Source organism: Dasypus novemcinctus, chromosome 1 (genome assembly GCF_030445035.2).
Source record: "Dasypus novemcinctus isolate mDasNov1 chromosome 1, mDasNov1.1.hap2, whole genome shotgun sequence".
Lineage (NCBI taxonomy): Eukaryota > Metazoa > Chordata > Mammalia > Cingulata > Dasypodidae > Dasypus > Dasypus novemcinctus.
The window spans coordinates 33,287,141-33,302,966 of NC_080673.1; the positions used below are offsets into that span (position 1 = coordinate 33,287,141).

The 15,826-nt window shown below is 38.7% G+C and overlaps 1 protein-coding gene across 5 annotated transcripts in view; it reads right to left on the bottom strand.

Moving 5' to 3' along the window:
- FNIP2 (folliculin interacting protein 2) overlaps positions 1-15,826 on the bottom strand; it is a 131,945-nt gene that overhangs the window by 85,362 nt on the left and 30,757 nt on the right. The window contains exon 1 of one of the 5 annotated variants that reach the window (XM_004450800.5): positions 8,296-8,615. The exons of 2 other annotated variants lie outside the window; for them this stretch is intronic. In XM_004450800.5, the coding sequence (XP_004450857.2) occupies positions 8,296-8,474 (179 nt within the window). In that variant the 5' untranslated portion in view covers positions 8,475-8,615. Of the gene's footprint in view, positions 1-8,295; positions 8,616-15,826 lie in introns of those variants that run through there. 2 more of the 5 variants (XM_004450799.5, XM_004450798.5) reach the window with 2 other exon arrangements.

Sequence of the window (15,826 nt, forward strand, 5' to 3'; positions counted from 1 at the left end):
CTCCTGAATCCATTTCACCCCTAATCTGTTCCTCCCCAGAGAACAAAGAATGAATTCTGATTGCTAAATTTTATTATTGGCATTTGTCTGCCTCCACAGCATACACATGCTTGTCCACTCCTCAATATTAAGTTGTACAAGGCAAGCCCTAATGTGGGAAGGTCTGTGGGTGTACTGGGTTGCTTATGCTGGTGTGGGCAAACCTATCTAACTTTGAGGTTCAGTATTACCCAGCCCCTTGTTGTCACACAATTTTCAAGTAGTGATATCTTGTTTCCATGTGCCCAACTACTGTTTATCTCAAACTGTGTTGAGGAGAGAAAATGGGCATTATTTAATGGCCTCCTTCACATGCCCTACAAGGAAAATTCTCTCCTAAGGAGATTGTCCAAAATTTGAACAAAAAATAGAGTCATTCTTTCCATTGTAATAGTCAAAACCTGTAAACAACTTAAATATCTATTAGCATAATATACTCTAATTTTAAAAGCTAATCAGTTAAGATATTATGCAGTTACCAAAGATTGTTCTCAAAAATATTTTAATGAGGGAAGCAGATGTGGCTCAAGTGACTGAGCTCCTGCCTACCACATGAGAGGTCCCAGGTTTGGTTCCCAGTGCCTCCCAGAGGAGACAAGCAAGACAGTGAGTTGATGTGATTGGCTGGCATGGCAAGCTGATGCAACAAGAGACACAAGGAGGAAAACATAATGAGACAAACAACAAAGCAGGGAGCAGAGGTGACTCAAGCAATTAGGTACCTTCCTCCCACATGGGAGGTCCCAGTTCAGTTATAGTGCCTCCTAAAAGGAAGATGAGCACATAACAGATACAAAAAAATGCAAAACAAGGAGGGGGTGGGGAGAAAATTTTTTAAAAATTAAAAATAAAATTAAAAAAATATTTTAATGACATGAGAAAATAGGCATGATATTAAACTGAATGAGAATGAAGGTTATAAAGCTTTATATACAGTATGATTCCAGTTAATAAAACACCACTTATATTCAAGTACCAGGACTAGAAGGAAATAAACAAAAGTGTTAACATGGGACTATACAGCATAGCGGACCTTTGTGAAAAACGAGTATGGTTAATTGTGCATTTATAAGAATATTTTTCTCTGAAACAGAACAAATGTAAGTTAATGGTACAAGAAGTTAATATTAGTGTGATATTTGGGCAAAAATACAACCAAAACAAAAGTATGGTCAGTAATGTATAGCAATATATTTATAATCTTCCATCGATGGTTAAAAAAAAGAAAGCATGCTAAATGGAAGGAACTAGACAAGAAGTACTACATATTGTTTGATTCCATCTATACAAAATGTAAATACAAAAAATTAGACAGAAATACATTAGCAGTTATATATGGCAGGAAAAGGACATAGAGATTGAGAGTGTGACTACTAAGGGTTAAGGTTCTGTGTTTTGTTTTCTTTTTTTTTATAGTAAAAAATAAAACGTCTTAACAGCAGTTAAATTTGTGTGATATTATTGGTGATTTGAGTTTTCATTTTTATATTTAATGCCTGTATTTTCCAAATGCTTTATACTAACATTGTATTATTCTGATAATCAGAAAAAAATATTTAAGAAAAATATTAGAATGTTTAGGAACAATATACAAGAGAGAAGCATTTTTAGGAAAAAAGGGGGAAAGCAGCTACCCTAACATGAATGCTGTCAGGGCACTTTGACTAGCTCTGAAAATTATACCCGTTAAAATTTTAAAAAAATATTTCAACTGTTACAGGAACTTTAAAAAAAAAAAAAAAAGGCATTTCAGAATAAGACCTAGTTTTAAGGTTTTTGAAGGATCATTCCCTGAGGATCATTTTGGTCTATTATAGTATTAGAGGACTGACTCCCTATGAAGATCGAGAACCAAGTACATACTATGTGAGCTTTATATTTAGCTATCCAAAGTCTCTGTCCCTGTTCAGCACAATTACAGGTCACCTCCCACCTCCTCTGTTCTGTCCACCCAGCCGGAAAGGAGAGTCAGCCAGTCTTCATACACTGCTCTATTAAGCATGCCCAATCCTCTCATACTGTCCTGTACCTCATGATACAGGAAAAAGTTCTCATAGATGTAGTTTACACTAAGATATCAGTTACTACCTAGAGAGAGCAATGTTTAAATTCAACAAAATGGGGCTCTCATGAGCAGAATTTTTGCTATCACAAGGGCCAAAGGGGGTGAGACATTTGGGGGCCGGTGACCTCCACATCCTTCTCTTATCACAGTGTACAGCTGCAGGCACAGTGTTCACCTCCACCCTTTTCATTTTTCCCATGAAGGACAATTTACTTTTTGAATCCAAATCATCTTTGCTTTCAGACAGCATTTTTCCTTTTAGGCTGCATACCAGGCATGCACCTGCCTTACGATACCTGTACTTGCTGTATATGTCCTCAAATATCCATGTAGCTGGCATGGAAAAAGTACACCAGTGAGATAGTTTTGGGCCTCTTTGAATACCCAAGGCTATATCTTAATATTTCCCTAACATATTTGGGTATCTTCAGACACTGACAATCAGAATGCTAGAGCTAGAAGGGACCTCAGATACCACATATCCAGTAGTTCCTAAACTTGGTTCATCATTAGAATTACCCAGTAAAGAACTTTTTGTTCGCTTGACAAAGGCTCACAGGTTCCACCTCCAACAGTTCAGATATGAAATAAGGCTCAGGAATTTAATATTTTTATAACACTTCACATATTTGGGAACCACTAACCCAGTCTACTACCTTTCTTTTTTTAGAAGAGAGGTGAGGTGACATTCCCAAAGACACATTAGATCAGGGCAGAGAAGACCCTTAGATCATGAGGCCAGGTAGTGAAGATCCCCACATCAAAGATTCTTCTTCCATATCTGGTGCTAGCCTAGGTTCTTCCATGTTAGAATTTAATTAAAAAAAAAAAAAGTTTAGCTTTACTAACTCCCCCCACCCACCCTCGGTCAGAATGAGTCATGAAGATGAGGGGATATGGAACAGTGAAAAAAAAGACAAGATTTTAATGTACATCTGTTCTACAAAGACTTGAAAATAGTTTAACCTTTCTAAACTGGTAAGAGAAAGATTAAACCCTTAGAGAAACAATGATTGACAGAAGCAGGTATACCTGATACCCAAACATCCCATATAAACTTGGGGTCCCATAAAAGGAAGGATTCCAGCCCAGGGCTGTCTATGGATTCCCTTTGAGTCTTCTGATTCCTTTCGACCAATAGCCCAAATTATAATATTGGGTCACTGGTGATGGGCCACAAATTACTGCTCTCACCAATTCCCACCAGGGCCTGCTACATCACTGTTCAGCCGTTTTTCAGCTGTTGTTACTGTAACAATAAAAGGATAAGGTTGGGAAACGGACTTTGGCCCAGTGGTTAGGGCGTCCGTCTACCACATGGGAGGTCCGCGGTTCAAACCCAGGGCCTCCTTGACCCGTGTGGAGCTGGCCCATGCGCAGTGCTGATGTGCGCAAGGAGTGCTGTGCCACGCAGGGGTGTCCCCCGAGTAGGGGAGCCCCACGCGCAAGGAGTGCACCCATAAGGAGAGCCGCCCAGAGCGAAGGAGGGAGCAGCCTGCCCAGGAATGGCGCCGCCCACACTTCCCCTGCCGCAGATGACAACAGAAGCGGACAAAGAAACAAGACTCAGCAAAAAGACACAGAAAACAGACAACCGGGGGGGAGGGGAGGGGAATTAAATAAATAAAAAAAAAAGGATAAGGTTAGGCCAGAGCCTGACTCACAACAGGAGTCATTATATAGGATAACCAGGAATCACAGACCAGTTCAGCAAGTATTCCACTTCAGCATACAAATAAACAGAGTTGGAGTAACCTTGTCTTCTGTCTGTAATACTGTCATTCCAGACACAATTAGTTGTGGTGACTAATAAAAGGTGATTTACCTTGGTAGATCATCAATACTTATTAGAATAAGACCCAGACAAAAGTTTACGCCAGTTGTCAGCTTTTATGAAGTGAGTTCACACTCACTGCAAACCCTCTATATTAAGACTGCTCTAATTCATCCCTAGTAAGTGATGTGGTCTCAAAGGGAAAAGATAAATGCCCTTTAAACCTAAATCACACATGACATTGCAGCAATACTAAGTTACCACTGCATTCTGTCCTTCCTTCACATAATCATTTTCGACTTACATCACAAAATCCCAACCATCAGCCAGTGGAAATATACTCTTCAACTAATCAAAGAAAATTCTTCATGGCCTATAAAATCAGTGAATAGGAAAGGAATGCAGGAAGGGAAGAAGAACTTGTGACAGCAATGCCCAATACATATGAAAGAGTCATACCCAGCAATTTACAACCTCCCAGTGAAGTTTGTCACAAAAAGCACAAGACCATCAGCTGACTAGGGTTTCATTTTTCCTCTACTCATTTTATTCAACCAGTCCAATAGCTGCATTTTCTAAGTACTATCAAAGCAGAACAGTTTTCACACATTTGTAAGTGAAGAACACAATGAAAAAAATTACCCCCACCCTACCCACCAACATGTATTGGACTTTCTTTTTGTCTTCTGTTTTGTTTGTTTTCTTCTACTTTCTTTCAATTGTTTGTTTTTGTTTTTTGAGGTACTGGGGGGGGGGGTTGGTGACTGAACCCAGGACCTCCCATGTGGGAGACCGGCACTCAACTGCTTAAGCCATATCTGCTTTCTTTTTTCCCAAGGAGGTACCAAGGATTGAACCTGAGACCTCACTCATGCAAAAGCAGGCTCTCAACTACCCGGCTACGCAAGCTCCCCCTTTTAATAGCCTTTTACTTGACTCTTCAGAATTCTTTGCTTTGTTACCTTAGAAACCTCTCTAGATGTGTGATTATTTTTCTATTTCCTAATCAGTAATCCTAATTACTATAAAGATTGGTAGTAAGATCATGACCAGCTTATCTCTGGTTTCTTGTTAAGCAGTTAACCCCAACAGCCTAAGTTCTCTTTCTTTTTTAACAGAATTAGTTCAACTAAAATGTAGATAAGTCAGATCTCTATACTCATTAATTTTTCTGCCCCTCCCATCCTGTTGATTCTAAAACAGTACAGAGAATCTCTTCCGAATTGAAATTTCAAGATATGAAACTGTAATGCACCATTGACTCTGAAGTGCTTTCAGTTCCTCTAAAGTATACGCAAGGTATACTTCAAAGGCAAGGTTATATCAAGTTTTCTCCTGCCATCAGAGAAACAATGCTTCACAGATAAGCTTGGCAAATATGCCCAGATTCTACCTATGAACAGCCTTATGGCCTATAGTTATTTAATTTACTATGAAAGTATGGAAAGTTGAAAGTGGTTAATAGCTTTACCATTATGGACATTTTAAGAAAGAAGATTGAGAACAATTACTTAAGGACTACACAATATATCCAGTATCATATTTCAAAGTTACTAGATCTGATTTGAGTTTTACCAAGGACTTTTTCACTGACAAATCAATTAAGATGCCTCATCAAACTATAAAGTTTTGTTGACCCTGGAATTTTGTGACAAAAATTGATCCCCAATATCTATCATTAAAGTTAAAAGGAATGGAGGTGAAGATCTGAAATCCAACTTCTATCCTGAAATGTCTCAGGTCACATGAAATGTTTCTGCACTGAACCGTGTCTGTTTTAGCCTGTGGCTACTGTTAGTTACCCAAGAGGATTCTCCTATATTTATGGAATCTTTCTCCTTACCTTCTGAATAACTGGAAAATCAGGTGGAGAAAAAAATACTTTTCTGTGTGCTCAACTAAGAAGACTATCTAAAATTATTGACTGAAGATACCCAAGAGCAAAGAGGGAGGTGAAGTTATAACTAACCATTTGCCATGTAACTTGGACTGAGAACTCATGAGCACTTTTGGAGCCAGATCCTTACAGTGCAAGCTCCTGTCAATAATTTACTTCTACTTTCAAGATTGGCCCATGTTCTAAAGAAAGTCCTGGAAACCACACACAATACTGCAAATAATGAACACATTTTCAGGACTGTAGGAAGGAATAGATGCGCACAAGGAGTGCTGTGCCACGCAGGGGTGTCCCCTGCATAGGGAAGCCCCACGCGCAAGGAATGTGCCCCGTAAGCAAGGAGTGCGCCCCGTAAGGAGAGCTGCCCAGCGCGAAAGAAAGTGCAGCCTGCCCAGGAATGGCGCCGCACACACGGAGAGCTGACACACACACACACACACACACACACACACACACACACAAGATGATGCAACAAAAAGAAACACAGATTCCCGGAGCCATGGATAAAGACAGAAGTGGTCACAGAAGAACACACAATAAATGGACACAGTCATAGAATAACACATAGCAAATGAACACAAAGCGCAGACAACTGGGGCTGGGGGAAGGGGAGAGAAATAAATAAAATAAATCTTAAAAAAAAAAAAAAGAGGAATAGAGAAAGTTTATGTGGTCTACCAAGCTAAATGGTCTGCCCATTGTTGAATTCCAAGCTAAATGGTCTGCCCGTTGTTGAATTTCAAATAATTAACACGTATGTATTATCACTGTACAAAATTCTAAAACATCACACCAGAGAAGTAAATCTAAAGGAAGTTAAAATAAGGAAAGGAGATAATGGACACGAAAATGTTTTGTTAAGTTTAAAGTGTTGTTCAAATAAAAACGATTAAAATCCTACCAAAGTATAGCGCGTTCATTGAAAATAAGCAGTAGCAATTCATACCAAAGAAAGGTTAGAAGTTAATAAAACAAAAATTGGTGTGACCCTTTTTCTTATGTGCACCCTCCTCCCAAAAAAATAACTATTTGGGGATCTAGAATTCTATAGAATAACAAAACCAGGGAACACAGAAGGTACTAAAACTGCAGAAGCAGAGGAGAATCTTTGAAATAATCTGAGCCAACCATAGTTTAACCATTGAGAGTGAGCCCAGAAAAAAGGGACCTCACTCAGGATGACAAGGCTGTCAGGCAAAGGAGCTAGGGATCAGGTTCCAGGACCAGGATCAAGATAAAATGAGTACAAATCCATTAATCTTCACTATCATTTAGCTGCCTTTTCTTGATAAGAAACAAATAAAAACAGATCTTATAAAAGTGAAATTCTTACATGAATGCTCAACTATATTTTTCCAATGCATAACATCATTCATTAACCTCTTCCTCTACAAATAGATTTCTTTAGCTGAGTGGATAGCCTGTGACCTAACACCCACATAAAACATCCACAATTCTCCCTACCGCTCCAGTCTATTGAATTCTTATATTAGCTATAAACTATTTTATTAAGTTTCTGTTAAAGAAAGACAAAGGTTTATACATGACAGAAACTATATCCAGATAATTTTTTTAGGTGGTTCTGGGGATTGAACCAAGAAGCATGGGGAGCAGGCACTCAACCAGCGAGCTATATCTGCTCCAGATTATTTTTAATGTATTTGTGGAGTAAACAGTTTATGGAATAAGAGGACAGCATGTTCACTTTAAGAACAATTCCATAAGGGAAAAAAAAATTAAGTGAATTTACTGATCTCACTGATCATGAGAATCAGAGTATAACATTTGGCTCTTCTTAATACCTGTCTACGTAACATTTTGGAATGAGGTGTGATACTCAAAGGATATTTCCTTTTTATTGATATGCAAGAAAATTCTTTACAAATGGTATTTCACTTAAAAAAAAACTTCCACTATAATAAAATTAATGAATTATTCCAGAGTAGATGAAAGAATTAACCTAAGAGAAGTATTTGTTATCTATCCTTTTTTAGACAAGCTTGTTTATTAAAATTAATTGATCGTAATAGCACTATTCTCACGAGAAGGAATTTGCAGAAGAGGAAAACTGGGATCTCCCTCACCACCCTACCTCCAACCAGGAAAGCACAACAATCCACTAGCCATTTCCATGAGTTTATTGAGGAGTCCCAATTCCATGTCCTATCTAGTAAATGGCCTGATGCTGAAGGACTGCAACTTTTTTCCTCGTGATCACTGTGAATAGTACTGTTCAAGCTTCAACAAGGAACAGGGATGTAACCACTCGTATAAGCAGGCTCCAATAAAGGTGATAAAAAGTTAAGAAGAAAGCAGATGAGTACTAAAGTCACAACAACCAATCACATAAATGCCCATGTCTACACCTTTTCTATAAAGGAAAGAATTAGTCTCTACACACCCACCAAGGACCCCCTTTCTCCCTACTCCCAAAAATCAACTTTCAGATCGATACAATTTCACCTGGTCAATTAAATCAAATTTTCTCTGAGACTTCAGAGTAGAACTAAAGTTTCAAACCTGTTGTGGTGTTCCAGGGAGTGATCAGTGTCCCTTCCTACCCCAGCATGCTTTCGAAGCTTTTTGCACAAACGGGTCTTGTAAATCCTCCCAGCACCAGAAACAGCATCACTCACATATCTGGCTGGGTCTTGCCAGCCCGCTGGCTGGTTTGTGGTCTTTCCTGTGCCGCCACACATCTCCTGAGTGGTTTAGCGTTCTTCTGGCTTATTCTGACCATCAACATGGACTTGAACACAATTCCTGAAGATCCTTTGTTACTTGAGAGATATTCCGCAGTGGCCAGCAGTCCTGAATGATCATTTCACTCCCTATACAGTAGGTGAAACAAGCTACTTGGCAGCAGTGTAACTTCCTCTTTCAAAAGTTAAAAAAAAAAAAAAAAAAGGAACATTCATTTGTTACGTAAATTAAGCCCTCCAATGATTTAGGAAGTCAGATGCATCCATCACGTTATAAAACATGCTTTCAGCAACCCCATTATGAACATAGACCAGTCCAAATCCCACTTCCTACTTTTGTTCTTAGGCTTGTACTACAGTTAGCAAAAGACAAAACACTCAACAGGTTGAGCAGCTTGGACTGACTCACCCCATCTGTGCTCCCTAGTTGGAGATTATGTACTATTCAATTAATTGGTCACAAGACTATTCATATGGTTCTGGGCAAACGCAGTGACTTGTCTTCAGCTGCAAGGTTGTTCTGACATTGGCCACAACACCCTCTTAATGGCTTTCATGTGAGCAAGTGTCAGCTGACAGGTCTTACTCTGCAATCTTGTAAAATTCTACCCATAGCAAACAAAAGACAGATACCCACAACAGCCTATAGCCAAATGTAGGGCTTAATGTATAGGAAGCAACGTATGGGAGGGCAAGGCAAAGTAGGGACACTTCCTACCTTAATACAAATAAAATAATAAAAAAACAAAGTAAGAAAAAGTAATACTACTACTAATAATAAATGAGAAGTCACAAATCCCAAAAACCCTTGAACTGAATTCTTAGGCATATTCAAACCGAGAAAGTCCTGAACTTCCAAACCCGAGAACAAAAGCAGTTCAAATTTTGACTTCTGACACTAACATACTTCATCTGTAACCTGAAAATAATGCTACAGAAACAATATGTTTTTTCCAAAGTACAGTAAATTCACACAGAAAAAAATTTTTTGGAGATAAAAAACATAGACTCCTAAAAACAAAAAGGAAAAAAAGAAAAAAAAATATTTTTAAAAGTAGAGACCCTTGAAATACAAGTCAAATCTAGATATAAGAACCTACAAGGGATTGTCCCAATTCCTTTTCTTTCCTGTGTGGAATTTGGCTACAGATGATAAGCGCTGACCCCTAAAATCTGAAGAACGCTTGGCTGTCTCCTTCATTTCAGGGGGCTTTAAATGTATTTATATATATATATGGTAGCCATATGTTTCAGCCCATAAGTATGATAAAAACTACTAATGATGTCATAGCAGAAGCCTCAACTACCCTAAGACATTACTATATATGGGGCCTCTGAAGTTCTATAATGAACTCAAAAAAGATCTTTCATGCACACTCCTCTGAGAAATAAGGATTGCAAGAGACCTACAATAGTGACTTGACTTCTCTGTGACACATGCTAAATTGATACTGTCAAGGTGAAGCCTGCTAGTAAGATAGGGAATCAATAAATGGATCTGAAACCTGGCAAAGAGTCCACATGGACATCAATATCCCCAAGATGGCTGCTGGAAGACCCTCCCACAAGATACTGCCATTCAGAACAAGATTTCCTCCAGAAGCCAGGAGAAGCCTGGGATACTCCCCAAGGACTTTATCATTGGGTCTTCCTGGGGGATTGATGAGGAGGGTAATCAATCAAAACAGCAAACAGCTGGAACTCCCCCGCCATTAGCAAAGGGATGGAACAACTAATGGTTTAAAAAGCAAGCATGAAGACTTCTTGCTCTCTTGACTTTGCCCTGTCCTGGTGCCAGTCCTGGTCCTACCCTGTTACTGACTTCTGTGCCCTGTTCTAACCATTTCCCCCCACATGGATCAACACACAAGTCGCAAGTAAAACCTGGGTATTTATAATCTATAATGGGGAATTGTAATCTGTAAATCAGCCCACTTTATCACTTTTAGCCCCTTCCTCTCTACCTGGGACCCATGATCTGTTATTTTCTCCCATTTCTCTTCCCTCCCTACCTTAATAAGTTACTGGCCTAACTCACCCGACGTGCTCTTGAAATTCATTTCTGCAGCACAGTTAAGAAGCAAGACAAAATCCGGTTGCAAAGGTAAAACCAGATTAGGAGAAAATGAACCCATTTTTCCATGAAGGGGGAACACATTGGGAGTTTAAAGTTTAATTGGCACAGTCTGATCATGGATTCTTCTTTTTATCCCTTGACCTGCCTCTAAAACAGTTTTCTCTTTTTAATAGTGAACGTGAAGACTGTATAACAAGACCTTTAATGTTTCCATCCTAGGCATGGCGTAATTCAGTGAACAAAAAGTAAAGCCTCCATTCAACATCATCATTCCCACCTAAGAAGTGACGATAGTGAGGCCCCCAAATCAAGATCTCCAATTCACCTAAGGCTTGGCTAGTCAAAAACCACAGAAGAAATGAAAGTATAGGTTCAATGTTGATTTGGGGTAGATGGGTGGTAAAAATGCCAAATTTTCTAAAACTTGGAAACATTGGGGAAATAAATTTTATTTTTTATGTGGAACAAAAAGAATTTGTTTTTAAAATTTAATCTCTAAATTTACCTAGGACCTGATGAAAGGACATGAAATTGTCTTTTAAAACTCTATTCTGTGTATACAATCACCTAGTAGTTAGCCACAAAGCTGTTCAACCATTCTAAGTGTGTCTTTTCATCATGTTATCAGCAGCTTCAAATAGTGTCACAGGGTGCGGGTGTAGCTCAGTGGTTGAGTACCTGCTTCCCATGTACATTACAAGGTCCAGGATTTAACCCCCGGTACCTCCTAAAAAAGAAAAAATAAAAATATTAAAAAATAAAAACTCTCAATAATAGTGTTACAAATATGTAAATTTTCCCCTGTCCAGGAGATGCAAACATTTAAAATAATCAAAATAAGAGATGGAAATGACAAGATGGTTACAAAGGACATTCGGATAAAATAATCTTAAGTATCGAACTGCATTCAGAAAGAATTCCCTTAAGCAGAAACAAACGAAATGACACAGAAAACTCTAAACCCCTTCTGTGTTTGTGCCATTCAGCCGGCCATCTTTTACTGTTAATAAGCACTTGCTATGTGCCAGTCATCGTTTCTCTCTAAATCTGGTCAGCACGCTATTAGCCACCATTTTCAGGGTACTTAGCCATGCCTGTAATCAGGGCTTGCTGCACGCCTCTCCAGCTCCCACCTCGAGGTTTCTTATTCTGTAGGTCTGAGATGGAGTCCAACAATTCCTAACATGTTCCCAGATGCTACTGCTGTAGGTCTGGAGCAACAGGGACTTGTGGTCGAGGGACCCACCTAACAATCCATTAGATTTTGCACCTGAGGAAAACCCCATTCCCATGCCTGATTCAGAACTGGGAAAATTAAAGTCAGAAAACTTTCAAGGTAAGTATTATGTATTTCAGAACTACACTCTTCAGCTAATAAAATGTAGTGTTCACTGGGTAAATTTAAAGAGAAAAAAACTGAGGCCTACGATAGCTCCCCCAAAAGTCCTAATTATTCTCATTTAACGAATCTCTATAAAGAATCTTTCTCTGCTGATTTACTTTACCTTAATAAGAAAAAGATGATGAAATGCAGTAGGGGTGTTTATGATCCACAGCCACCACAACTTATACTCTTTTGTTTGCATAACTCCCTCTCCACCTCAACACATTCTCTAAGCCCAAAAACAACTGATCACAAGCCACTCTACCGGTCGTTTCAAAGCACGGACCCAGAAGGGACACAAACAGGTATGAAATGCTGGGAATCTTCTGTTTCTTGAACTGGGTGATGGTGCTGTGAACACAGCATATAATGATGTAAAACAAAGATACAGTGGGAAAAAAAAGTAGGGGTCTCATGTTAGCTAGAGCAAGTGGGCTAAGGTAAGCTAGTGAAAGCTTTCTTGAAGCAGCTTTCTTGCTGCTTTAGGGGAAAGGGCTTTGGAAAAAGATCCAGGATTAGGACCAACTGTGCCACTACTCAGCTATTTTCAGAAATGTGACCATGAATAACTCCTAAATTACAAGCAGCAGTCTATCTTCACAATACAGTCCAGTGCATAATCAGAAAATAACATACATGTCCTAATACCATCTAAAGTTATCTGACAAGCTCAGCACTCAGGAAATTTGGCAAATTATGTACAAACTCCATAAAACAAGGCAGATAATAGCTAGCTAGATTTATGAGAGCTTTTTTCTATGTGCCAGGCATTGTTCTGTTTCACTTAATTCCAGGAAGTAGGGAGTACTAATATCTCCATTTTACAGACAGGGAACTGAAGCACAGAAAGGTTAAGGAACTTTCTCAAGATATGAAGCTTGTCAGTGGCAGTGCCAGAATTAAACCCAGGCATTCTTGTTCACGAGTGATCCAAGCCACTCATGCTCACACTATTCTGCCTAGAAGTGTATATCTGTGCCAGACCATCTATGAACAGCTTTAAGATGGAGGCAGTTGAATATTATGGACTGATAAATTAGCCAAATTCATTCCCCTGCATCTCGAATCCCACACAACTTACAAAGTTTAGATTCTCACTAATTCACTTCCTTGCCTCTGTGAGGACAGTCATGTGCATCCTGGGTGACTAGGTCTCTTGCTGACATTTTGCCAGGAACTCTGCCCTCCTGAAAACAATCCCTGTCCAGGAGCCAAGCACACCAGCAACCTAATAGGAGACATGCTCTGTTCTCACTCTTGCCCTTGCCTGGTCCAGACTTCAGCAGAAAGACAGACTCCTAAGCAAAGTGAATTTTTAATTTTTCTTTATTGGAGTGATTTTTTGATCCATACAAAAATAGTTTAAATGAACAACAGGACCAACTAATATTACTGTTTTACTTTAAAATCTGAGGAACTACCTGGAGATAATTCAGTTTTCACATTCAGACAAAAGTTACATGAAAATTCAGGACTATTTGCAATTTCTAATTATAATCTAGGTTCTTTTCCATTCCTATATCTCCAATCTCTGAAGTGCAAAGCATTCAGTACCTGCCACATAGAAGGTACTCAGTAACTGAAAGAATGAATGAATGAATGACCTATCTTCATTAAATCTAGGAAAATCCTTGTTAAAATGTTAAATAAAAGGAACAAGATACAGAGGTGTATATTTACTTTGATAGTAGGCATGCTTTTTAAAAACCAAACCGCCAAAAAGCTAAAAAGATATATCAGAATGACAATGAGTAGCAAGACTCAGGATGCTTTTCTTATTATTCTTCTAGTTTTTCCAGTTTTTCAATAATAAATATGTATTATTTACAAACAATAAGTAAAATAGTTTATTTTTTAAAATTTCTGCTGCCAAACCAGTAATGATCACTTGATTCTTTATTCTACAACAATTCTGCAGGTTTTATTGTAAGGGAATTGTCAGAGTCAAAACAATCTCAGGCAGCTGAAAGGAAAAGCAAAGCACTCACCCTCTAAGAGCACAATTCCCACCACACTATTTTTCTGTCAACATAATAATAGCTATTATTAATACTTATATGAACCAGCAAAAATATATAGCTGTAGCTACATATTCCTTTAAAATAAGTACCTAAAAACAAAACTCCACAGTTTCCCTTTATTTGGAGACTTAGTTTAGTTCTAAGCAGCAATGAAATACACATAACAATGGGAGGAAATTGTAAACCACAAATTATGCCTTTTGAATAAAATAATATTAATAATAATAATAAAAAGAAGTGCATTTCAAAGGCTATCTGACCAAGTAGTATTCTGAGGACAAACAAATAAGAAAAAGAAAGCTAATACTACAGAAGACTCTCAACCTAGTAAATGAAACTGTGGTCCTGAAGAGAAGAGAAATAAAGCCTGGCTGTGAGTAACTATTTTGTATCTAAACTTTAACAAAAAAAGAGGCTGCTAGGCCAGTTTGGCTAATTTAAGATTTTGAGGGAAGCGGATTTGGCTCAACTGATACAGCATCTGCCTACCAAATAGGAGGTTCAGGGTTCAAACCCAGGGTCTCCTGACCCATGTGGTGAGCAGGCCCATACACAGTGTGACACACGCAAGGAGTGCTGTGCCACGCAGGGGTGTCCCCCATATAGGGGAGCCTCATGCACAAGGAGTGTGCCCCACAGGGAGAGCCACCCTGCATGAAAAAAGTGTAGCCTGTCCAGGAGTGGCGCCGTACACACAGAGAGGTGACACAGCAAGATGACACAACAAAAAGAAACACAGATTCCTGGTGCTGCTGACAAGATTGTGAGCAGACACAGAAGAACACACAGCAAATGGACAGAGAACAGACAATGGGGGGTGGGGAGCATGGAGATAAAAAAATTAATAAATCTTAAAAAAAAAAAAAAGGAATAGCCCATGCCATGTCCAAATATTGGGGGGAAAAAAAAAAAAAAGATTTTGAGGTATAAATCCTTACCCAGGAGAAGGAATATCACTTATCTCTTTGTCTCAGTAAAATGATTTACTCTTTCTGCAACCAGCAAGATAACTGGGTATTTAGATAAAGATGATGTTTTTAAAGTCCAATATCAGACCTCAATCTACAATCCTTCTTCTTATAGATGAATTTTACAACCCATCTCCATGTTTCACTGAAATTAATAACAGCCACTTGATTATTTCCAAAAGTTAGAAACACACCAGTGACAAAGTATTACAAAGTCCAGCTTTTAAAAGTTTAACTCTGATTGAAGCCAGGCTGTCACTAACATTTGGACCTCAGCAAAGGTTATCAACAGTTTAGACTTGTTTAAGAAGTTGGAAACTGAATTAACTGGATGCTAGCCATCATCTCTGGAAACACTGACAGGTCTTTCATTCTCTGCAAAATGATCAGGACACATGGTTACAAAATAAATGCTGTCCTGAAGAACTGTTCCAGAAATTCTCATTACACACATCTGCTCACTTTTCCTATTTTATTAAAAATGGATCTCTACAGTATTCCAAGTTTTTAGTATTCCTGTTCTCCCATGAAAACCATCACTATTCTTACCAAAATTGAATCACTCATAAAAAGCACCTGGAAAAAAGTACCTAGTGGAGAACTCTCAGCAGTTTCCTCTTGGATACATAAATGTTTCTGTTGATGCTCTGAAACAGGTGCAGTTGGATTACTCAACTGGAGCTGTACAGGTAAAATAAAGCCCTAAAATGTCATCAGTATTGAGAAGCAGCAGGTCACATCCCCAAAGCTACAAGTGAGCTTTAGCCACCTTGGTTGGGTGTTATGGCCCTCTGTGATAAGCTTTCTAATAGTACTGCACCGTTTCATATGCCTTGTTCCATTCACATAAATTACATACTTGCAACCCACACAGGGTGAGGCTTCTATTAAAAACTCCT